The 24,894-nt window shown below is 47.2% G+C and overlaps 1 protein-coding gene across 2 annotated transcripts in view; it reads right to left on the bottom strand.

The window, feature by feature from the left end:
- Positions 1–448: 448 nt before the first annotated feature.
- The window catches only part of vwc2l (von Willebrand factor C domain containing 2 like), a 68,387-nt gene continuing 43,941 nt past the window's right edge, over positions 449–24,894 (bottom strand). For both annotated transcript variants that reach the window (XM_061971828.2, XM_061971829.2), the window contains 2 exons: positions 24,272–24,401; positions 449–1,058 (listed from right to left, as the gene is read on the bottom strand). In XM_061971828.2, coding sequence (XP_061827812.1) covers positions 910–1,058; positions 24,272–24,401 — 279 coding nt within the window. In that variant the 3' untranslated portion in view covers positions 449–909. The remainder of the gene's footprint in view (positions 1,059–24,271; positions 24,402–24,894) is intronic.

The following is a 24,894-nucleotide window of genomic DNA, read 5'->3' as shown; positions in this document are numbered from 1 at the left end:
GTCCATGGTCAGGGTATTGCCTGAGTCTTTCTCTATGACAAGGGGGTGTCCAGGGTCAGGGTCTTGCCTTAGTCTCTCTCTATGACAAAGGGTGTCCATGGTCAGGGTCTTGCCTGAGTCTCTCTCTATGACAAAGGGTGTCCATGGTCAGGGTATTGCCCGAGTATCTCTCTATGACAAAGGGTGTCCATGGTCAGGGTCTTGCCTGAGTCTCTCTCTATGACAAAGGGTGTCCATGGTCAGGGTCTTGCTTGAGTCTCTCTCTATGACAAAGGGTGTCCATGGTCAGAGTCTTGCCTGAGTCTCTCTCTATGACAAAGGGTGTCCATGGTCAGGGTCTTGCCTGAGTCTCTTTCTATGACAAGGGGTGTCCATGGTCAGGGTCTTGCCTGAGTCTTTCTCTATGACAAAAGGGTGTCCAGGGTTAGGGTCTTGCCTTAGTCTCTCTCTATAACAAGGGGTGTCCATGGTCAGGGTCTTGCCTGAGTCTCTCTCTATGACAAAGGGTGTCCATGGTCAGGGTATTGCCTGAGTCTTTCTCTATGACAAAGGGGTGTCCAGGGTCAGGGTCTTGCCTGAGTCTCTCTCTATGACAAAGGGTGTCCATGGTCAGGGTCTTGCCTGAGTCTCTCTCTATGACAAAGGGTGTCCATGGTCAGGGTATTGCCCGAGTATCTCTCTATGACAAAGGGTGTCCATGGTCAGGGTCTTGCCTGAGTCTCTCTCTATGACAAAGGGTGTCCATGGTCAGGGTCTTGCTTGAGTCTCTCTCTATGACAAAGGGTGTCCTTGGTCAGAGTCTTGCCTGAGTCTCTCTCTATGACAAGGGGTGTCCATGGTCAGGGTCTTGCCTGAGTCTCTCTCTATGACAAAGGGTGTCCATGGTCAGGGTCTTGCCTGAGTCTCTCTCTATGACGACTGGCCATTGAGGCACTCGCGCCGCAAGCACTGAGCTGGTTTCCACCAGTCGCCGTTATGGCAGCGACAGATGGTGCAGTCGTCCACCTTTACCTCAATCCCGGCTGGGATGATTGTCGATCCGGCGAAGCAATTTGGACCTGCCAGGCACAGAAAAGAGAGGAATTAAAGCAGGGATCAATCATTTTGGCCCGCTAGACGTTATGAGTTTGATCAAGAATTTTAGCCACAGGAAGACTGCATTCATTTCAAGTAGTCTGACAAATGTGTTGCTGCCATCTAGTGGGCAACAATTCCATTACAGTACATGATGGGAAAATGCAAAATACTCTTCACACTTAGTCATGTTTGGTGCATTTTAGCTGCTTGATATTTCTGATTGATTACAAACTTTAAAGAGGAAGTAAACAAGGTCAAAGTCAAACTCTCACATACTCTTAATCCATCCCCCATCCATCCATTTTCTAACCCTATATATATATATATATATATATATATATATATATATATATATATATATATATATATATATATGTATATGTGGTCAGTTCAGGTCAGGTCTTATCCCTGCTACTGGTACTACCCAGTACAACCTGCCGCATGGGTAGATCGGACCCGTCAGCCCAGTAAGGCTACCCATCTAGGAGACGGCAAACTCCGATCCAAAACCGCCCCTGCCTTGTGGCATACCTCTCTAGGGGAAGACTTCGGAAGCAAACCCTGAGGAAAAAAATCCAGAGACGGTGTCCCTAAGGTGGTCCACTGCTGGCTACAGCGGTGCACTAGCAACTCCTGTGACACTGTTGGTGCTCCTTTGGATCCATCGACTACTTCCTAAGAAGGCTGAGAAAATTTGGCATGCCACCCAAAATTCTCAGCAACTTCTGTAGAAGTACGGTTGAGAGTGTCCTTACCAGCTCAATCACGGTCTGGTATGGAAACTGCACTGCTAAGGACAGGAAGGTGAGTGATTAAAACTGCTCAGTACATATCAGGAGCAGCCTTCCCCTCACTACAGGACATGTACTCTACCAGGAGAGCACACAACATCATAAAGGGACAGTACACAGTCTCTTCAGCCTCCTACCATCAGGCAAACGATACAGGAGCCTGAAATCCAGGACTACGAGACTGACAAACAGTTTCTACCCACAGGCCATCAGGCTTGTGAATGCTAACTTGTGAATGCTAGACAGGGGTTGCTTCCGACGGTGGGATAGATACTTGAATTTCATTGGACAGCTACCGCCAGCCCTAAGCTGGGCAGCCCCCAGCCAATTAGGTGCTGTCCCGCCACAGTCTGCCTTCCTCATCGGGTGCATGGGGATTAGGAAAAAAAACGACAAGCAGACTGCAAGACCTGCACCAGGCAAGAAACAAAGTATGAAAAACATACGCCCAGTCCTAAAACTGGGAAGATGGAATGTCCGAACTATGACACCCGGACACTCAAACGATCTCCAAGACATCAGTGATGCTAGAAAAACGGCTGTCATTGACAATGATAACATCAGAGGGATGTACGAGGGCATCAAGACTGCGCTAGGCCCAACACAGTGCAAAACAGCCCCCCTAAAGACCACCAGTGGGGAAGTTGCTGGAAAGAGGGTGCCGTGCCGCAAGACATGAGAGATGCCAAGATTGTCACCCTTTACAAAAATAAGGGCGACAGGGGCGACTGTAACAATTACAGGGGCATCTCCTTCCTAAATATCGTAGGGAAACTCTATGCCCGTGTCGTGCTTGTGCGCCTTCAGAAACTTGCTGAGCGCGTTTACCCGGAATCTCAAAGCGGCTTTCGCGCCAAGCGCTCTACAGTGGACATGATATTCTCCCTATGCCAACCTCAGGAGAAATGCAGGGAACAACAGAAGCCCCTGTACATATCCTTCATTGATCTGACCAAGGCTTTCGACATGGTTAGCTGAGAAGGGCTCTTCAGCATCCTACCCAAGATTGGATGCCCTCCAAAGCTCCATAGTCTCATTAAGTCTTTTCATGACGACATGAAGGCAACCATCCAGCATGAGGGTAGCATGTCCAACCCATTTGACAGTAAGAGCGGAGTCAAGCAAGGTTGCGTCCTTGCTCCTACCCTTTTCGGCATCTTCTTTGCCCTGCTCATCAAACATGCTTTTGGGACTGCAACAGAAGGGGTATATCTACGTCCCGGATCTGAAGGCCGACTTTTCAACCTAGCCCGTCTTAAAGCAAGGACCAAAGTCTGTGAGACAATAATCCGGGACATGCTCTTTGCTGATGATGCCACCGTCCTTTCGCACACTGAACAAGAACTCCAGTGCCTTATGGACATATTCTCCCAGGCCTGCAAAGACTTCAGGCTTACCATCAGCCTAAAAAAGACCAATGTGCTGAGTCAGGAAGTGGACACTCCACCAGCCATCACAATCGATGAGTACCAACTCGAAGTCGTACACCAATTCACAAACCTGGGATCCAGCATCAGTGACAATCTGTCCCTCGATGGTGAGATCATAAAACTTATCGGCAAAGCTGCCACAACCCTAGGACGCCTTACGACCCATGTCTGGGGTAACCGGATGCTGACAACTCCTACCAAAATGGCAGTGTACAACGCCTGCATTGTCAGCACTCTTCTCTACGGCAGCGAAACATGGACAACATACTCCAAACAGGAGCGCAAACTGAACACCTTCTTCGCCGCATCCTCGGCATCCGTTGGAGTGACAAGGTGACGAATGCCCAGGTCCTTGAACGCGCTGGTCTTCCTACCATGTTCACGCTACTCAGACAACGCAAGCTGCGTTGGCTCGGCCACGTGTGCCATATGGAGGATGAACGTATCCCAAAGGACATCCTGTATGGCCAACTTGCCTCTGGCAAGAGATCTGTTGGCCGGCCAAAACTGCGCTTCAAAGATGTCTGCAAGCGGGACATGAAAGCCCTGGACATAAACACTGAAAACTGGGAAGATGCGGCGGCTGACCGCAGCAAACGCCGCAGTGTCCTTCACAAACAGCTGAAGACTGGCGAGGAAAAGATCCATGCCACAGCCAATGAAAAAAAAAACAAGCAGAAGACAAGCAGTCCTGCAGTTGTGCCTTCCAGCTACATCTGCAGTCAATGCGGCCGTGTTTGCCTCTCCCGCATCGGACTCATCAGCCACAGCAGGCGTTGTCGCTGAGTTTAAATTTGTCAGTTTCCATAGTTGTTTCGACTGACGAAGGCCTGATGGATGGATGTATATATATGTATATAAATATATATATATATATATATATATATATATATATATATATATACATATATATATATATATATATATATATATATACACATTTTCGGCCCTCAACCAAATGTTTTCAGCGCAATGCGGCCCCCAAGTCAAAAAGTTTGGACACCCCTGAATTAAAGCGACAAGCAGCCAAGATGGTTCTCCTAAGACCTGAGTTCTCCTAAGACCTGAGTTTTCCTAAGACCTGAGTTTTCCTAAGACCTGAGTTTTCCTAAGACCTGAGTTCTCCTGAGACCTGAGTTCTCCTAAGACTTGAGTTTTCCTAAGACCTGAGTTCTCCTAAGACCTGAGTTCTCCTAAGACCTGAGTTCTCCTAAGACTTGAGTTTTCCTAAGACCTGAGTTCTCCTAAGACCTGAGTTCTCCTAAGACCTGAGTTCTCCTAAGACCTGAGTTCTCCTGAGACCTGAGCGCTGCTGGTGTTTAGAGGTTGGCGGAGGGATGTGCAGTGGAGAGTCACGTGTGCGGATCCTTTGGCGGACATATGCACGAGCGGGCTTGTTTTTGCAAGGCTTAATCTCTTTTGTTAGACCTCCTCCTCCCTGGACATGAACACTCTGATCCTAATGTGCTGCCAGACTCCCCAGCAGAGTCTCCATCAGCTCAGGGAAGAGTCAAAATGGAGGATGCAGGATGTTCAGAAAAGACATTTTTCACAGATTAGCCTTCATTGCTAATGTTGATGGATGCTTCCATGTGTTGAGCCTTAAAACTGACAATCTAAATGAGTTTGTCAACTGACAGAAGAATTAGCATATTTTCCAGACTATAGAGCCTGCCGGTGTATAAGCCGCACCGACTACATTTGAGAAAAAAAACACAAAAAAACAAACATATATGAGCAACACTAGACTATAAGCCGCAGATATATAAGTTGTGAAATGACTTATTTACACAGAAATATTCTGTAAATGTTTATTTACATACCTTAATTGTTTCCAATCAATGTCTAACACGGCAGTGAAACGGCTGATCAAACAAAACAGAAGTCATGGTCATGGATCCACTAGCTGCGCAAGCTACCTCTACAATCAGCTAAACAGACTCAATAATTGACGTTTTGCTGAATTTACTCAATCAATCAATCAATGTTTATTTATATAGCCCTAAATCACAAGTGTCTCAAAGGGCTGCACAAGCCACAACGACATCCTCAGTACAGAGCCCACATAAGGGCAAGGAAAAACTCACCCCAGTGGGACGTCGATGTGAATGACTATGAGAAACCTTGGAGAGGACCGCATATGTGGGTAACTGAGGGATTTGTGAAAGTGAAACAATACAAAAAGAATGTTAGTGTAAGTTAATAATAGTAACACAGACCCTCGTAAATGCGTTAGCATATTAGCTAATGCTAACATTGCTAGCATCATTACATTACGATAGCACGTACAAATATACATGAAAACACTCCTCCAGACATCACACATAAGACGCTTTAAAAAGAAATAAGTGTTTTAGTTATATTGTAAAACTTACAAACGTTTGGGCGGCATGGCGTAGTGGGTAGAGCAACCGTGCCAGAAACCTGAGGGTTGCAGGTTCGCTCCCCGCCTCTTACCATCCAAAAATCGCTGCCGTTGTGTCCTTGGGCGGGACACTTCACCCTTTGCCCCCGGTGCCACTCACACCGGTGAATGGAATGATGAATGACAGGTGGTGGTCGGAGGGGCCGTTGGCGCAAATTGCAGCCACGCTTCCGTCAGTCTACCCCAGGGCAGCTGTGGCTATGAAAGTAGCTTACCACCACCAGGTGTGAACGAATGATGGGTTCTACATGTAAAGCGACTTTGGGTACTTAGAAAAGCGCTATATAAATCCCAGTTATTATTAAACGTCGCTTTGAGTGATGAATGACGGATGCATACAAGTAGAAACACTATGGACAGCTAGAAGACAAAATGACACTTCTACTTCTGGTTCAAAGCTTTAAACAGCAGGAAACATGTAGGCATTCACCTAACAGCACCCGCAGCGAGCGAACTCATCCAAAAGACGGCGCCATAGCGCAAACAATCACTCACCTATTTAGTGTATTTGCATGTGTTTCATGAAAACTGTGTTATGGTCGTCGGCCAAGAAAAATACATAAATTAGCCGCACCGTTTCATAAGCTGCAGGGTTCAAAGCGTAGGAAAAAGAGTAGAGGTTTATGGTTCAGAATTGGTGGTAATGCTGACAGGGCGCTTTATTTGAAATTGTACAATCAACTTCAACAATGAAGAAACCTCTTAAGTCGTCGGTAGAACATCTAAGTGATTGTTTTGTGCTCTCTGATGTTTTGTTTAAGCAACCCGCTGTCTCTGCACCCTGGGATCACGCCAAGCCGCAAACCTACCACAAACATGTCCTAATTTACTTATTTCTGTTTTTTTGCACGCACACAAATACTGGACCACTTCTTTCTCATAGAAAGGAAAGGAACATTATCGTCATTGCACTTGAAAAAGTACTGCAAATGAGATTTTCAGGACACACCCGTCCAAGAACGGACAAACAGTGTACAGTGCAGACAGAACAGGAAGACTGAAGGGAAGCAAAGGTTGGACAGATGTCAACATGGAGAAAGGACAAAGTCCATCCATCCATCCATCTTCTTCCGCTTATCCGAGGTCGGGTCGCGGGGGCAGCAGCCTAAGCAGGGAAGCCCAGACTTCCCTCTCCCCAGCCACTTCGTCCAGCTCCTCCCGGGGGATCCCGAGGCGTTCCCAGGCCAGCCGGGAGACATAGTCTTCCCAACGTGTCCTGGGTCTTCCTCGTGGCCTCCTACCGGTCGGACATGCCCTAAACACCTCCTTAGGGAGGCGCTCGGGTGGCATCCTGACCAGATGCCCGAACCACCTCATCTGGCTCCTCTCGATGCGGAGGAGCAGCGGCTTTACTTTGAGCTCCCCCCGGATGACAGAGCTTCTCACCCTATCTCTAAGGGAGAACCCCGCCACTCGGCGGAGGAAACTCATTTCGGCCGCTTGTACCCGTGATCTTGTCCTTTCGGTCATAACCCAAAGCTCATGACCATAGGTGAGGATGGGAACGTAGATCGACCGGTAAATTGAGAGCTTTGCCTTCCGGCTCAGCTCCTTCTTCACCACAACGGATCGATACAGCGTCCGCATTACTGAAGACGCCGCACCGATCCGCCTGTCGATCTCACGATCCACTCTTCCCTCACTCGTGAACAAGACTCCGAGGTACTTGAACTCCTCCACTTGGGGCAAGATCTCCTCCCCAACCCGGAGATGGCACTCCACCCTTTTCCGGGCGAGAACCATGGACTCGGACTTGGAGGTGCTGATTCTCATCCCAGTCGCTTCACACTCAGCTGCGAACCGATCCAGTGAGAGCTGAAGATCCTGGCCAGATGAAGCCAAACCTGCAGCAACAATAGCACTATGAGCACATGGTATGGCACACAACCTGCAACAAGGGATGTTGGTGTTTACCAGGGCTGAAGGAGCTGAGTGGTCGATAAAGATTTGTTTGGTCAGGGCGAGCAAACACACTCCAGTCTGCTCTCGTTGTCAAATTGGTCAGCATTTCGTCTTGCAGAGTGAAAACTTCTCCAATTCCGAAATCGTCAAAAGTCTGAGCGTTCACAGCTCTGCCCGACCAAGCCAAGTCTTTGGGCTCCTTGAACAGCTGCCATCGTCTTCCGAATGTGTGGCTAGACCCGAGCAACACTCAATGAGCCGTCCTCACAGGTCCAAGCAGACACACATCTTCAAAGAACCGGAGGCACATGACCAGAGGTGGGTAGTAACGCGCTACATTTACTCCGTTACATCTACTTGAGTAACTTTTGGGATAAATTGTACTTCTAAGAGTAGTTTTAATGTAACATACTTTTACTTAAGTATATTTATAGAGAAGGAACGCTACTTTTACTCCGCTACTTTTATCTACATTCAGCTCGCTACTCGCTACTAATTTTTATCGATCTGTTAATGCACGCTTTGTTTGTTTTGGTCTGTCAGACAGACCTTCAAAGTGCCTGCGTTTCAACAAATACAGTCACTGGTGACGTTCACTCCGTTCCACCAATCAGATGCAGTCACTGGTGACGTTGGACCAATCAAACAGAGCCAGGTGGTCACATGACCTGACTTAAACAAGTTGAAAAACTTATTGGGGTGTTACCATTTAGTGGTCAATTGTACGGAATGTGTACTGTACTGTGCAATCTAATGATAAAAGTTCCAATCAATCAATCAAAAGTGTGAAGGAAAAAAGATACTTTTTTATTTTAACCGTACATCCCGTCAAAAGCCTAAAGACTGACGGCACATGAGGACGTTCCTGTCTTCACAATAAAAGTGCCGCTCCATCGCGCCTGCGCTTTCAAAACAAGAGTCTCCGAAAGCCAGCGCAAACAAGCTAGCAAGCTACGGAGTTTGACGCCAATATATTTCTTGTAAAGTGTATAAAAACGAATATGGAAGCTGGACAAATAAGATGCCAAAAACCCACCACTTTCATGTGGTGTTAGACAGAAAGGAGGAACTTTTCTTCTCCTCCATTTGAAAACGTGGACGTTATCATCACAGCTGTCTGATTACAATCAATGCAAGTCATCAGAATCAGGTAATACACCAACTTATATTCTTGTCTTCATGAAAGAAAGGAATCTATATGTGTTAAACATGCATGTATATTCATTAAAACCCCTTTAACATGTAAACAAAAACAGCTAAATAAATACATATAAATGATATACTGTATATATCAATGTATGTGTATGTATGTATGTATATAGATATATATGAGTGTGTATGTTACTCATCAGTTACTCAGTACTTGAGTAGTTTTTTCACAACATACTTTTTACTTTTACTCAAGTAAATATTTGGGTGACTACTCCTTACTTTTACTTGAGTAATAAATCTCTAAAGTAACAGTACTCTTACTTGAGTACAATTTCTGGCTACTCTACCCACCTCTGCACATGAGTCGCCACTTCTCCCAACCTTCATGCAAGACTTTGTGGAGAATGCATATATGTTTAAGAGTTCTGTCTTTATTCATAGTCATGTTTGTTGCATCTAGTACTTTTCCATTGTATACTCTGTATACCAGTTTCTCTTTGTCTGCAGAGGTCTGTTTAGTGTTTTAGACTTTGGAATGTGAAAAGGATACATCCCCCTCCTTGCCTTATCAGTGTTGGGGAAGGGAGAGGCAGCATTCCTTTTTGGGGGGGGGGGTGACTGTCTTCCTTCTCAAGAAGTAGTTTTTTTCCGTTTGAAGAGTAGACCAATTTGAGAAGCCGGTATGAATGTATTGTTCTGGTCTGGTCTACTGAAACTTCAATAAAACTTGATAATATTCCTATTCTGTCTTGATGGTCCTTCTTACTCAGCATATATGTCATCGAAAGAATTTGGGATTGACCAGTGACTTTAATTCCCTGGGAGGAAAAGCTGGTCAGACGCAACAACTTCCAAACATGCATGCACTACAACAATACAAGTAAGATCCCCACACTGGAAGGTGAAGAGGGTTCCTTCTTTATTTGTCAGGGATCTGGCAACCCTAATAAACATCTGGCAACCCTAATAAACATTCTCACAGCAGGTGTTTGTTGTTAGTGACACAACTCCACTTGGCTCAAAAAGTACGTGTAAAAATAGATATCAGTACATTTAAATGTAATGTCATCAATGTCAATTTAAAATGCCTTCAATAAAAGGTTTTTTTTTTGGTGTGAAAAAACGGAAAGATTAAAGCTTGCTTGGTTGCAGGAACAAAGGCACTCGCGCTCTGCTAAGCTAGCCAAACAGGAAGTGGCCGTGAAATGGGCGGGCCAAGCTAAACAGCCAATCGTGTAACAGTATCAACTATCTCATTGTCTCGCTGTTGATTCTCTGTAGAGAGTGCAAATAAAACTAGTGGATAAAAGAGGAAAAGTCACGCCGCAGTTTGTCAGTCGTCCTTCTTTTCTTACCAACACACGTCCGTTCCCTTTTCGGATGTACGGAAACAACAGGTAGGAACTAAAGTGCAGGACTGTAGGAACTAAAGTGCATGACTGTAGGAACTAAAGTGCATGACTGTAGGAACTAAAGTGCAGGACTGTAGGAACTAAAGTGCAGGACTGTAGGAACTAAAGTGCATGACTGTAGGAACTAAAGTGCAGGACTGTAGGAACTAAAGTGCGTGACTGTAGGAACTAAAGTGCAGGACTGTAGGAACTAAAGTGCATGACTGTAGGAACTAAAGTGCATGACTGTAGGAACTAAAGTGCATGACTGTAGGAACTAAAGTGCAGGACTGTAGGAACTAAAGTGCATGACTGTAGGAACTAAAGTGCAAGACTGTAGGAACTAAAGTGCAGGACTGTATGACACAATACAACAAATGTGCTACTTTAAAATAACAATTTGGTCCAATAATAATTAAATATTAATTACTGCAAGGCAACAATGTTTTTCCAAACTTAAAAATATCAAACCAAATGAAACGTAACTTCCTGGCAGTATTTCTCTGTTTGCATTTTCACACTTTGCACTAGTTTCTTACACTTTATTACATATTTGTGTTGTTATTGTGAAGTGTTTATTGGGATTTGACATTGTGTTTACATTGACTGATGCCTGGATAGATGATGGCATTATACTCCGAGGAAGTTACATTTCACATGGACATATTGATTATGTTGGTCTCCTGTGTAACGACCTGGTCGCATCGTGATGCGGGTGTGTTCTCCCAGGGATGCAGACGGCTTCGGACACAGCTTGCAGGTAGGAATATGATTTATTTAACATATAAATCATACGATGAATAAACAAAAGACATACACGTAGCACAAAAGGCAAAACAAAAGGGCTAGCGTGGGAGCTAGTAAACCAAAATAGCCTAGCGTGAAAACTAGCAGCTAAGGAACATGAAATAAACGTCATCAGTTGTATGGGAACAAACTAGGAAGCCAGCCCGAGTGAGGCCAGGGCAAAGACTAAATAGCCCTCTGATTAGCGCCCGGGGAACAGGTGCGCGTCCCGGACACTAACCAGAGGCAGGTGTATACAATCTGCCGTCATGGCAACAGAAACAAACGAAACTCAAGGTGCTGAAAACACATGTGACTCAAACATAAACAAACTATGATCCGGGCAGCGGATCGTAACAGTACCCCCCCCCCCCCCCCCCCCCCCTTTAAGGACAGATTCCAGATGTCCCTTGACACAAAATAAAACTGGAACCCAAAAAACAAGAAATAGTTCGAGAGTCAAGGGAGGGCGGAGGGAGGATTTGGTGGTGGGTCGCCAGGCCACGTGTCCCCGAATCCACCGGAGAAGAGTCAGGTGGCGGCGGCGAGTGGAACGCCGCTGCCACAGGCGAGGCGGGCGACCACGGAAAGGCCACATTCGTGGCTGCCGAGAAGGTGGGCGTGAGTGGCGCCAGAAGTTCAGCAGCCGGAGCGTTCTAAGTCTACGTCTCGGGTGTCGCTGCTGTTTGCGCCGCTTGCGCAGCCAGACCACTCGAGGTCGCTGAGACGTCGCCGTGGAAGCAGGAGGAGTCGACGTCGCCGTGGAAGCAGGAGGAGTCGACGTCGCCGTGGAGGCAGGAGGAGTCGACGTCGCCGTGGAGGCAGGAGGAGTCGACGTCGGCGTGGAGGCAGGAGGAGACGTCGTCGCCGTGGAGGCAGGAGGAGACGTCGTCGCCGTGGAGGCAGGAGGAGACGTCGTCGCCGTGGAGGCAGGAGGAGACGACGTCGCCGTGGAGGCAGGAGGAGACGACGTCATCGCGGCAGCTGGTGCAGGTTCTGGTGCAAGTCTTGGAGCCGCGACTCGTGCTAGCCTCGGAGCAGGGACAGGGGTTGGTCTTGGAGCCGGCGCTGGTGTGGGAACCAGCCGAGGAACCGGCGCTGGTGTGGGAGCCAGCCGAGGAGCCGGCGCTGGTGTGGGAACCAGCCTTGGAGCCGGCGCTGGTGTGGGAACCAGCCTTGGAGCCGGCGCTGGTGTGGGAACCAGCCTTGGAGCCGGCGCTGGTGTGGGAACCAGCCTTGGAGCCGGCGCTGGTGTGGGAACCAGCCTTGGAGCCGGCGCTGGTGTGGGAACCAGCCTTGGAGCCGACGCTGGTGTGGGAACCAGCCTTGGAGCCGACGCTGGTGTGGGAACCAGCCTTGGAGCCGATGCTGGTGTGGGAACCAGCCTTGGAGCCGGCGCTGGTGTGGGAACCAGCCTTGGAGCCGACGCTGGTGTGGGAACCAGCCTTGGAGCCGATGCTGGTGTGGGAACCAGCCTTGGAGCCGGCGCTGGTGTGGGAACCAGCCTTGGAGCCAGCGCTGGTGTGGGAACCAGCCGAGGAACTTGGCATGGTGGAGCTTGACGTGGTGGAGCTTGGCGTGGTGGAGGTACAGGAGACGAAGCTTGGCGTGTCAGCCGAGGTGCAGGAACAGGTGCAGATGCTAGCCGAGATGCAGCTGGAGGTGGCCTAGCTGGCGGTTGTGGCTTAGCAGGCCGAAGGACTGGTGGCGGTGGCCGTGCAGGAGGTTGCGGCTTAGCACGCCGAAAGACTGGTGGCGGTGGCCGTGCAGGAGGTTGCGGCTTATCACGCTGAAAGACTGGTGGCGGTGGCCGTGCAGGAGGTTGCGGTTTAGCTGAGCGCAGTGGTGCCACCCCACTAGCACAGCTCCCAGCACTAGCCCCCCCCTCAAGACGCGGATACCAGACGCGCTCCATGTGGTTTGGAACCGTCTTCAAGGGTGGGTGGGGGGAGGTTAGGAGGGGGGTATACTCCTCCTCTTTAAATTGTCCAAATTGTCTGTTAGTCTTCCCAATATCATGGGACTGTAGGGACGACCAGGAGGGAGAAAACAGAGGAGTGGGAGGAGCTTGAGCTATAGGGGGTGGGGCCAAAGTAATTGGGGGCGGAGCTTGAAAATCAGAATGTGACTGACTAGACTTGAACTTAACAAAAATGTCCTGATAATGTTTTATCTTAGAATAAAAGTCATTAGGAATTGGCTGACAGAAAGAATTAGAAGATGGGAAAAAAAATTCTTGCTCAATGACGTCATCGGAAGTGGGCGGAGTTACCTCTTCGGGGGCGCCCATGAAATGACGTCATTGTCGCAGCTGTCCATGTGACTGACAGCCCAATCGGAGAAATGTTTGGCAAAGTGGTCGATTGGGTTGCCATACATCTGAGGAGGGGAAGTTTGGGCTGAATGTAGCTTGCTTCGGTCCAGGGGAGGAGTTTGCAGGAGCGGCGCGTCTTGACGGCGAGGGGAAGACCTTCTGGCCGGCTTCCGTCTTTGCCGGCGCGCACGGTACTGCGGGGGTGTGGCGATGTCCTCGGGCCAAACGGAGTGGATTGGGACCAGCTTTCCGCTAGGACCCCATATCAGGTCCTGGCGCTCCGAGGGGGAATAGCGAAGAGTTTCCGCCTCCATCGCTCGCAACACCTCCCACGTACCTTCGTCGAACTCCTCGATGGCCGCCGCGGGAGAATTGTTATTTGCTGGCTTCCTACTGTAACGACCTGGTCGCATCGTGATGCGGGTGTGTTCTCCCAGGGATGCAGACGGCTTCGGACACAGCTTGCAGGTAGGAATATGATTTATTTAACATATAAATCATACGATGAATAAACAAAAGACATACACGTAGCACAAAAGGCAAAACAAAAGGGCTAGCGTGGGAGCTAGTAAACCAAACTAGCCTAGCGTGAAAACTAGCAGCTAAGGAACATGAAATAAACGTCGTCATCAGTTGTATGGGAACAAACTAGGAAGCCAGCCCGAGTGAGGCCAGGGCAAAGACTAAATAGCCCTCTGATTAGCGCCCGGGCAACAGGTGCGCGTCCCGGACACTAACCAGAGGCAGGTGTATACAATCTGCCGTCATGGCAACAGAAACAAACGAAACTCAAGGTGCTGAAAACACATGTGACTCAAACATAAACAAACTATGATCCGGGCAGCGGATCGTAACATCCTGGTCCATATTGTCCATAGGTCATTACAAATATCAATAATTATGGGTATGAGCCCTATGTAAAAATATGCATAGTGCAATAATTGACTTGTTCACATGCAATACCATGCGCTCTACATAATGTTTGATGGCGCTATTATTCCATGGTCATTTCTCTGATATTGCTCAGCATATTTCTATTCTTCTACTCTTTATTTCTCTTTTTCTACTCTTTATTTCTATTCTTCCACTCTTTATTTATATTCTTCTACTCTTTATTTCTCTTCTTCTACTCTTTATTTCTCTTCTTCTACTCTTTATTTCTATGCTTCTACTCTTTATTTTTACTCTTCTACTCTTTATTTCTATTCTTCTACTCTTTACTTCTATTCTACTTGTTATTTCTACTCTTCTACTCTTTATTTCTATTCTTTTACTTTTTATTTCAATTCTACTCTTTATTTCTGATCTTCTACTAAATATTTATTTTCTTCTACTAAATATGTATATTCTTCTACTCTTTATTTATATTCTTCTAGTCTTTATTTCTATTCTTCTACTTTTTATTTCTATTCTTCTCCTCTTTATTTCTCTTCTTCCACTCTTTAGCTCAGCACCACATTCTTCCACTGCCTGCTGACTTTGTGTCTGCGTTGGTGTTAAATGTGATTGGTTGTGTTTCACTTTGACTTGGCTCAGTTTTCCAGACAACATAAAAGACAACAAGAACTGTTTGAAATGTCTCCTCGCCACATTTGTAAGCTATCTTCTGTAAAACACATTTGTTTTGGACGTCTTCTTCGTGTTCTTTTGGTTTGAGCAGTACGGCCCTCATTACGCTCTCCTCTCCCCTCCACACACACACACACACACACAAACGCACACACACACACACCAGCCGGCCACCCTCATTGAGATGTATTTGGCTGCTGGACCCGGCCCCCTCGGCCCCCCCGGGGATGACAGGCCTGCCCTTAAATGCCAAGGGTTGTCACGATGTCCTTTCAGGATGGATTATCTGGGCCAAGAAGCCTGTTATTAAGTCCCAGAGTGTAGTCGCCGTGGTGACAAAAGAGAGGAAGCGCTGCGACTTGAAGAAGAAAATATCAGATGGGAGATGTGAGTAGTCGTTGATAAGGCCATTTATCTTCTGCCTGCGATGGATATTCTGTCATGTCTGGCAGCACTAGAAGCAGGACAAAGGACTTATATTCTTTTCAAATAGCCATCCCTCAATAATGCCTTCTTTCCCCAACAGTAATGACCTCAGCTAATAGATACTGTGGAACATCAATTCACAAATCCCTCTTTTTGCAAACTATTCGGTTTGGCGACGTGTATTACTCGGGACACTTCTACTTTTGTCCTTTGTGTTACTCAATAGAATAGTTTGTGAGAAGAGTCAGCTGTGATCCGACCCACACGCCTCCTGGTCCTGGAGGAGAACAAGTCCTGGAGGGATGGGAGCTTGCAGCCAATCACCTTCTCAGCAGCCCGTACCATGCGCTGCAATCCATGCTTATCCTGGACCGTGGCGCCGGGGAACCACACGGTGATGGAGGAGGTGAGGATGGACTCGATGATGGCTGAGTAGAACTGCACCAGCATCTCGGTCGGCACCTTAAGTTTCCTCAGCTGCCGCAGGAAGTACATCCTCTGCTGGGCCTTCTTGATGAGGGAGCTGATGGTCGGCTCCCACTTGAGGTCCTGGGTGATGGTGGTGGCCAAGAAACGGATAAAGTCCACGATGGAGACGGGGGTGGCAGAGTCAATGAGGGTGAGGGGGATTTGGTGGAGCTTTGACTTTCCTGAAGTCCATGATCATCTCCACTGTTTTCTGGGCGTTCAGCTCCAGGTTGTTGAGGCTGCACCAGGACGCCAGCCGGTCCACCTCTCTCCTGTAGGCGGACTCATCGCCATCCGAGATGACCCCGATGAGGGTAGTGTCGTCTGCAAACTTGAGCAGTTTTACTGACTGGTGACTGGAGGTGCAGCAGTTTGTATACAGGGAGAAGAGCCAGGGGGAAAGTACACAGCCCTGAGGAGTACCAGTGTTCGTGGTTCGGCTGTCCGAGACAATCTTCCCCAGCCGCACGTGCTGTCTTCGGTCTGTCAGGAAGTCATTGATCCAACTGCAGAGGGAGTCGGGCACGCTGAGATGGTAGAGCTTGTCTTGTAGCAGTCCAGGGAGGATGGTGTTGAAGGCAGAACTGAAGTCCACAAATAGGATCCTGGCGTAGGTTCCTGGGGAGTCCAGATGCTCCAGGATGAAGTGGAGGGCCAGGTTCACTGCATCATCCACAGACCTGTTGGCTCTGTAGGCGAACTGCAGTGGGTCCAGGAGGGGGGCAGTGATGTCCTTGAGGTGGGGCAGGACCAAGCGCTCAAAGGACTTCATGACCACAGACGTCAGTGCCACCGGCCTTTATTCATTAAGTCCTGTGATCCGTGCTTTTTTGGGGACAGGGACGATAGTGGAGGTCTTTAAACAGGATGGCACGCGGCATAGCTCCAGAGAGGTGTTAAAAATGTCAGTGAAGACAGGAGCCAGCTGATCCGCACAGTGTCTCAAGGTGGAGGGGGAGAAACCATCCGGCCCGGGGGCCTTCCGCGTGTTCAGCTTCAAGAGCTGCTGGCGTACATCCTCCTCTCGGATGGAGAGGGCCTTTGATGAAGTCCTGTGATGTTCTTGGAGTCCTTTGATGTCATTTAAGTCCTTTGAGTCTTTTAATGAAGTGCTGGAGTTGGTGGGGGGGGGTGAAGGCCATTCCTGACGACAGTAATGTGTGAGCAAGAGTCCGGTCATTCAGGGCCTGGTGTGCTTTTGGCTTATAGTTCATAAGGGCCCTTAGTCCTCTCCACACGGCTGCAGAGTCATTGTAGCTGAACTGTTCCTGTAGACGGTTAGAGTACACAGATTTAGCTTTCTCCACTTCCCTGTTGAAGTGGTACTTCGCTTCTCTGTAGGTCCCCGCTCCTCCACGCAGTCTCCTTCTTTTTGCGCAGCTGTCGGAGCTTGGGTGTAAACCAGGGCTTGTCGTTGTTATAACAATCCCTGGTGCACGTTGGAATGATGCGCGCCTCATTGAACTGAATGTATGAGGTCACAGTGTCCGTATACTCGTCCAGATTGTCCGTGGCCGCTCCAATTGCCTCCCAGTCTGTCGTCTCCAAACATGCGCGCAGCTCTTCCGTGGTCTCTGCGGTGAAACACTTAATGGTCCTCATAACAGGTTTAGTCAATTTCAGTCTCTGTCTGTATGAAGGGATTAAGTGCACCATCACGTGATCTGAGAGTCCGAGAGCAGCGCGCGGGACTGCATGGTATGCCTTGCTTATTGTAGTGTAACAGTGATCCAAAGTGTTCTCCTCTCTGGTCGGGCATTTAATAAACTGCCTATACTTGGGTAATTCCTGGCTCAAATTTCCCTTATTAAAGTCACCAAGCACGATAACAAGAGAGTCCAGAAAAGACCGTTGCACATGTAAGATCTGGTCTGCAAGCGTGCGCTGAGCATCACGCACGTCCGCGCTGGGGGGTATGTAGGCAGGTATGAATGAAATGATCTCACGCGGTGAGTAAAAGGGTTTACAGTGAATGAAAATATATTCCAGAGCAGGAGAGCAGTGTTTGGATATCATCGTCACGTCTGTACACCAGTTGTTGTTGATAAAGAAGCAGACTCCGCCGCCTCTTGTTTTGCCAGAGAGCACCGCGTCTCGGTCCGCGCGGAGAAGATGAAAGCCCTCCAGTTGAACCGCGCTGTCAGGGACACTCGCGTTCAGCTACGTCTCCGTGAAGCACAAAACACAACAAGAGGAAAAGTCCTTGTTCCTTCTCATCAGCAACGCTAGCTCGTCCATCTTGTTGGCAAGTGAGCGGACGTTGGAGAGAAAGATGCCTGGTAAGGGTGTGCGTAATCCTCGTCTGCGGAGACGGACGAGGGCTCCCGCTCTCTTTCCGCTTCGATGCGGTTTCCCTCTTTTGATCAAAAAATGTACTAAATCCGCAGCTGACGCCAAAATGACCGGTAACACGTCCATAGGGATGATGGATCTGATGTTCAGTAGCTCTTCACAGGTGTAAGAGCACACGGACACACAATTTACGCACAAAAATAAACAAAACTGAGCGCACGAGAGCACTAAGGCAGCCGTGATCGGCGCCATGATGATCATAGTATCAGCTGCTGTTGATTGGTCGCTGGTGCACACCTGCGGGCAATCAACATGTATCCTATTTATGCTTTGTCTCGAGCACTCCTCAGTGATGATGATAATAAAAATCATCTTACCTTGTCATCGTCAGCTGGTTCCTGCATCTTGGGGTCTCAAAAACTGCAGCCATGCGAGTTCCTCACAGTTTTAGCAAATGGCTTTCACTAAATAGACACCACCCGTTATAAAAGTAATCAGTATTTAAGTCAATAAATGCTCCTGGCACCTTTTCATTTGGAAAAAACAATTACCACACACATCTATCCATAAGTTGAGCAACAAACCTGATGGTTTAGAATCAAGGACTGAATAATTGCCAGAGAACAGAGCGTCTAGTAATCAATCATTAGCTAATTAGCTGGTTCCAGTATGTGTAGGAGAGGGAGACACATGCAGATAAGTGCTACAGTTGCACAAAGAAGAGGAGTGCGGGGAATTTTAAGGAGTGACATTGTAAGGACCTCCAGGGCAGAGGAGAACCATCGGGCTTGGACTGTTGATTGGTCAAAATACAACCACGGTGTCATGATCTCCGCTGTCAATCATTCTACAGAGACCGGGCTTTAAAGACCAATAAAACAAGTCAAGTAGTGTGGCTGTCAGCTATTGGCTATCAGCTATTGGCCATCAGCTATTGGCTGTCAACTATTGGCTATCAGCTATTGGCTATCAGCTATTGGCTATCAGCTATCGGCTGTCAGCTATTGGCTGTCAGCTATTGGCTATCAGCTATTGGCTATCAGCTATTGGCTGTCAGCTATTGGCTATCAGCTATTGGCTATAAGCTATTGGCTGTCAGCTATTGGCTATCAGCTATTGGCTATCAGCTATTGGCTGTCAGCTATTGGCTATCAGCTATTGGCTATCAGCTATTGGCTGTCAACTATTGGCTATCAGCTATTGGCTGTCAGCTATTGGCTGTCAGCTATTGGCTATCAGCTATTGGCTGTCAGCTATTGGCTATCAGCTATTGGCTGTCAGCTATTGGCTACCAGCTATTGGCTGTCAGCTATTGGCTATCAGCATATAACACCGAAGTCATCAAGAGAGGGTCAGAGAAGCATATTTTGATGCTGTGACACGACTTATTAGATAAAAAGGAACAACTTTTGTGACACGTAGGACACAAACCAACACAACTTAAGAGTCTGAAGGGTCACGCCCACCTCAAAACATCACGCATATATGACGCCTCAGCCTCAATCCAGAATGCTTTTATTCTCAACAGTTGATGTCATGTCTGAATTGAATCGCAAATTGGATAACATCTCGGGGAAGCTTTCCGCTCTGCAAGGCGAAAATATGATCAATTTCGAGAGCAATCCTTATCTACAATTTGGCACCCTCTTGGCAAAGTCATGCTGTAAACGCTCCAGTGAGGTCATCGCAGTGAAATACACACTTTTATTCAAAGACACCGGGGATGTTGACTCTGTTCAGTGATGATTAATGGAGCGACATACAGTCATGGACTACTATACCCCTACGCACACATACCCCCACTCAACCCACGCCTTCAAGCCCTCACACTATCGTGGCTTAAGGAGCATTGCCCTATGGACCAGATGCTCCCCTTTCCTCCTGTTGAGTTTTTGTGTGCTGTAACGTGTTCTTATGTTATGCTCATAGTTGCTCGAGGTTTTTTTGACTGGTCTCACACTGAGCCCCCCTTAAGAGTTTAGTTTGGGAGCTGCTTTTTTTCTCTCCAGATCCCATATTTTTACCTTTCCTACCTTTTTTTTACGGGGCGCCGCCCTTGTGGCGATCCACCAGTCGTCCTCTGAAATGTAGATTGTATGTCTGCTCTTGGACGGTTGCACTAAAAAATATGTATTTTAATTTTATTCTATTTTAATTTGGAAAACAAAGTCTATCTCCAGCTATAAGCTAAAGCTACCGTGTGAGACCAGACATTTTGGGCAGATCTTACAAGGTTCTCTGTGGCATTTTCTTGGCCAACTAATGGCTGGGTTGCTTGTCACTCCAAATTTTTTCACGCCCTCCCACCATGATTTCATCAATGAGCTAGCGTGTACTCCACTAGTGTGTCATTTAGAATGACAACAACGACCACTCAACAGTCCGTGCTAGTTAGTGAAAAGCTGTCCTGGGTAAGACACTAAACTGGAGTGGGAAGGTCAAGTGTGGGATAAGGGAAACTCCAACCTGATACCTACAAAAAGTGCACAGGTGACCATTACCACCCACTCCATGACTGGCGAGTGCAATTGTAGCCAAAAAACAAAGCGGGCCCTTGGGTTACTAGGGTTTTTGGAACCTGCCAGTCATCTACTGGCATATTTTAAGACAGACCTCGACTGCAATTGAGTCATCCGGCAGCACCCTACCCAGATCCATCCTCCCAATGGTGCCGGGGACAAACTTGGTCAGTTTTAAGTCCCCAGTCTGGAACCACACATGGGCGGTGCTTTGGTGAAGGTCGTTCTATCCACAAAGTTGTGGCAGTTTGGCAGCTACGGCCGCGACCAAGCTGACCTATCTAAGAGTACCGCAGCCCACTTTGAATGGACCCCGAGAAAAGAAGACTGCCCACAACCCAACTCCCTCGTCAGATCCTGGTCTCACAACTTTTATCCCAAACGACCACTCCGTGACCAACTGAAGGCCACTCTACTCCGCTGCACCATTGACCGTGCCACCTAGGAGACCCTTGCCGAAGACCGCCCTGAGTGGAGGCACACTATCCTTTCAAGGAACAGACCCTATGGAAAATGAACGTGGCAGAAGCCAGGAGACTACAATGCAAATAACGCCTTCTCCACCCACACTTCCCTGTAATAAGTCCATTGCTGGGACCTGGGCTTGAGGAGCCACATCAGCAATCATTGAGACTGAAATGATCTGCTACAGAATACCTATCACTGCTGACTACTACGTCAAATTCATTAAATTGTAAATTCATGAATTTTTCATTTCATTTGATTTAACCAGGTAAAAAAACTTATTGAGATTAAAATCTCTTTTAAAGAGTGAGCTGGCCAAGAGGGCAACAAAAAAGAGGTTTCATCAACACATAGAACTACAACAGTCACACACTAGAGTTAAAAGCACAAACTATTTACAAGATGGAAATAAAAACACATAATAGGTAAACAAATTAAATGATTCAATAAAAACATTTACAATAAAAATAAATTCTTGATCTTTTCAAATGGCCTGCCATTCCCCCAAACTGATGAGTTCAGGTCGCCTTCTGGAATTCATTCCATGACCATGGAGCAGCAGATTTGAAGGCTTTTTATTTTATTTTATTTTTTACCAAGACTGGCTCTAGGAACCAAAACACCAAGGATGTCCTTTTACCAAGACTTGTGTTGGCTCTAGAAACCAAAACACCAAGGATGTCCTTTTACCAAGACTTGTGTTGGCTCTAGAAACCAAAACACCAAGGATGTCCTTTTACCAAGACTTGTGTTGGCTCTAGAAACCAAAACACCAAGGATGTCCTTTTACCAAGACTTGTGTTGGCTCTAGGAACCAACACACCAAGGATGTTCTTTTACCAAGACTTGTGTTGGCTCTAGGAACCAAAACACCAAGGATGTCCTTTTACCAAGACTTGTGTTGGCTCTAGGAACCAACACACCAAGGATGTCCTTTTACCAAGACTTGTGTTGGCTCTAGAAACCAACACGCCAAGGATGTCCTTTTATGATAAATAAATGATAAATGGGTTATACTTGTATAGCGCTTTTCTACCTTCAAGGTACTCAAAGCGCTTTGACAGTATTTCCACATTCACCCATTCACACACACATTCACACACTGATGGCGGGAGCTGCCATGCAAGGCGCTAACCAGCAGCCATCAGGAGCAAGGGGTGAAGTGTCTTGCCCAAGGACACAACGGACGTGACTAGGATGGTAGAAGGTGGGGATTGAACCCCAGTAACCAGCAACCCTCCGATTGCTGGCACGGCCACTCTACCAACTTTGCCACGCCGTCCCACCAAGACTTGTGTTGGCTCTAGGAACCAACACACCAAGGATGTCCTTTTACCAAGACTTGTGTTGGCTCTAGGAACCAACACACCAAGGATGTCCTTTTACCAAGACTTGTGTTGGCTCTAGGAACCAAAACACCAAGGATGTCCTTTTACCAAGACTTGTTGGCTCCAGGAACCAACACACCAAGGATGTCCTTTTACCAAGACTTGTGTTGGCTCTAGGAACCAACACACCAAGGATGTCCTTTTACCAAGACTTGTGTTGGCTCTAGGAACCAAAACACCAAGGGTGTCCTTTTACCAAGACTTGTTGGCTCCAGGAACCAACACACCAAGGATGTCCTTTTACCAAGACTTGTGTTGGCTCTAGGAACCAACACACCAAGGATGTCCTTTTACCAAGACTTGTGTTGGCTCTAGGAACCAAAACACCAAGGATGTCCTTTTACCAAGACTTGTGTTGGCTCTAGGAACCAACACACCAAGGATGTCCTTTTACCAAGACTTGTGTTGGCTCTAGGAACCAAAACACCAAGGATGTCCTTTTACCAAGACTTGTGTTGGCTCTAGGAACCAACACACCAAGGATGTCCTTTTACCAAGACTTGTGTTGGCTCTAGGAACCAACACACCAAGGATGTCCTTTTACCAAGACTTGTGTTGGCTCTAGGAACCAACACACCAAGGATGTCCTTTTACCAAGACTTGTGTTGGCTCTAGAAACCAACACGCCAAGGATGTCCTTTTATGATAAATAAATGATAAATGGGTTATACTTGTATAGCGCTTTTCTACCTTCAAGGTACTCAAAGCGCTTTGACAGTATTTCCACATTCACCCATTCACACACACATTCACACACTGATGGCGGGAGCTGCCATGCAAGGCGCTAACCAGCAGCCATCAGGAGCAAGGGGTGAAGTGTCTTGCCCAAGGACACAACGGACGTGACTAGGATGGTAGAAGGTGGGGATTGAACCCCAGTAACCAGCAACACTCCGATTGCTGGCACGGCCACTCTACCAACTTCGCCACGCCGTCCCACCAAGACTTGTGTTGGCTCTAGGAACCAACACACCAAGGATGTCCTTTTACCAAGACTTGTGTTGGCTCTAGAAACCAACACAAGTCTTGGTAAAAGGACATCCTTATTGTGTTGGTCTGACCACAGAACTTTCCTCCAGAAGGTCTTATCTTTGTCCATGTGATGTCAGATGAAACAAAAATGGATCTGTTTGGCCACAATACCCAGCAATATGTTTGGAGGAGAAAAGGTGAGGCCTTTAATCCCAGGAACAAGCTAAAATCATCAGCCCGGAGGTTGGGTCTTGGGCGCAGTTGGGTGTTCCAACAGGACAATGACCCCAAACACACCTCAAAAGTGGTAAAGGAATGGCTAAATCAGGCTAGAATGAAGGTTTTAGTCCTGACTTAAAGGTGTGGACAATGCTGAAGAAATAAGTCCATGTCAACACATTTAGCTGAAGTGCAGCAATTTAGTGGTCAAGTGGTCAAGCAGAAGCTTGTGGATGGCTACCAAAAGCGCCTTATTGCAGGTCAACTTGCCAAGGGACATGTAAGCAAATATTAACATTGCCGTATGTATACTTTTGACCCTCACATTTTCAGTAGAGCCATAATAAATTCATAAAAGAAGCAAACTTCATGAATGTTTTTTGTGAGCAACAAGTATGTGCTCCAATCACTACATCACAAACAAATAAGAGTTGTAGAAATGATTGACAGCCATGACATGATGTTCTTAACAAGTGTGTGTAGACTTTGCACCACCACTGTATATATCTGCGACTTGTAGTCCGATGCGGCCAATATATAGATTGTTTTTCTTCTAAAATGTAGTGGGTGTGACTTATATACTGGTGCAGTCTATAGTCCAGGAAATATGGTACTTGACATCCCCCACTGGCCCTGGGTATGGTCAGTCTATGTCCAGGCACATCAAAGTATGATCATTCTTTACCATTTTTACAGATGGGGCAGCATTGCTCCGGCTCGTAGACGGGGTTGACGCACTCCGGGACGGCGCAGTCGGACACCACACAGTGCACCTCGTTGTTGGGCTCGCAGCGGCACCATTCACACGGCGACGGCTGTGGGCAGAGGAGGGAGAGATGTGACTTCACACTCAACTACTCACTTTTTAGCAGACAAAGAATACAAAGTTCATATCACAATATGATTGAAGGAAGCCCCTCAATATGGAATTGTAGCCCTCATCTAACTGCCAGAGGTGGGACCAAGTCATTGTTTTGCAAGTCACAAGTAAGTCTCAAGTCTTTGCCCTCAAGTCCGAGTCAAGTCCCGAGTCAAGACAGGCAAGCCCCGAGTCAAGTCCAAAGTCAAGACTGGAAAGTCTCAAGTCAAGTCCTAAGTCCTGCATTTTGAGTTTCGAGTCCTTTCAAGTCCTTTTAACCACAGACTAATATATTAACACAGATTGTGTATGCTTTTCAAACGCTGTATTTATTTATTAAAACAAGTGCATTTTAAATTGCAGGAAAGAAAATTGTGCTGACATTGCACTTTATAATATAACTATTAACCAGTCATTTTAAACATTAACTCATTCCTTTACAGAACAAA

This window comes from Nerophis lumbriciformis, linkage group LG13, assembly GCF_033978685.3.
Source record: "Nerophis lumbriciformis linkage group LG13, RoL_Nlum_v2.1, whole genome shotgun sequence".
NCBI classification, from domain to species: domain Eukaryota; kingdom Metazoa; phylum Chordata; class Actinopteri; order Syngnathiformes; family Syngnathidae; genus Nerophis; species Nerophis lumbriciformis.
This window is presented reverse-complemented; position numbering and strand designations above follow the sequence as displayed.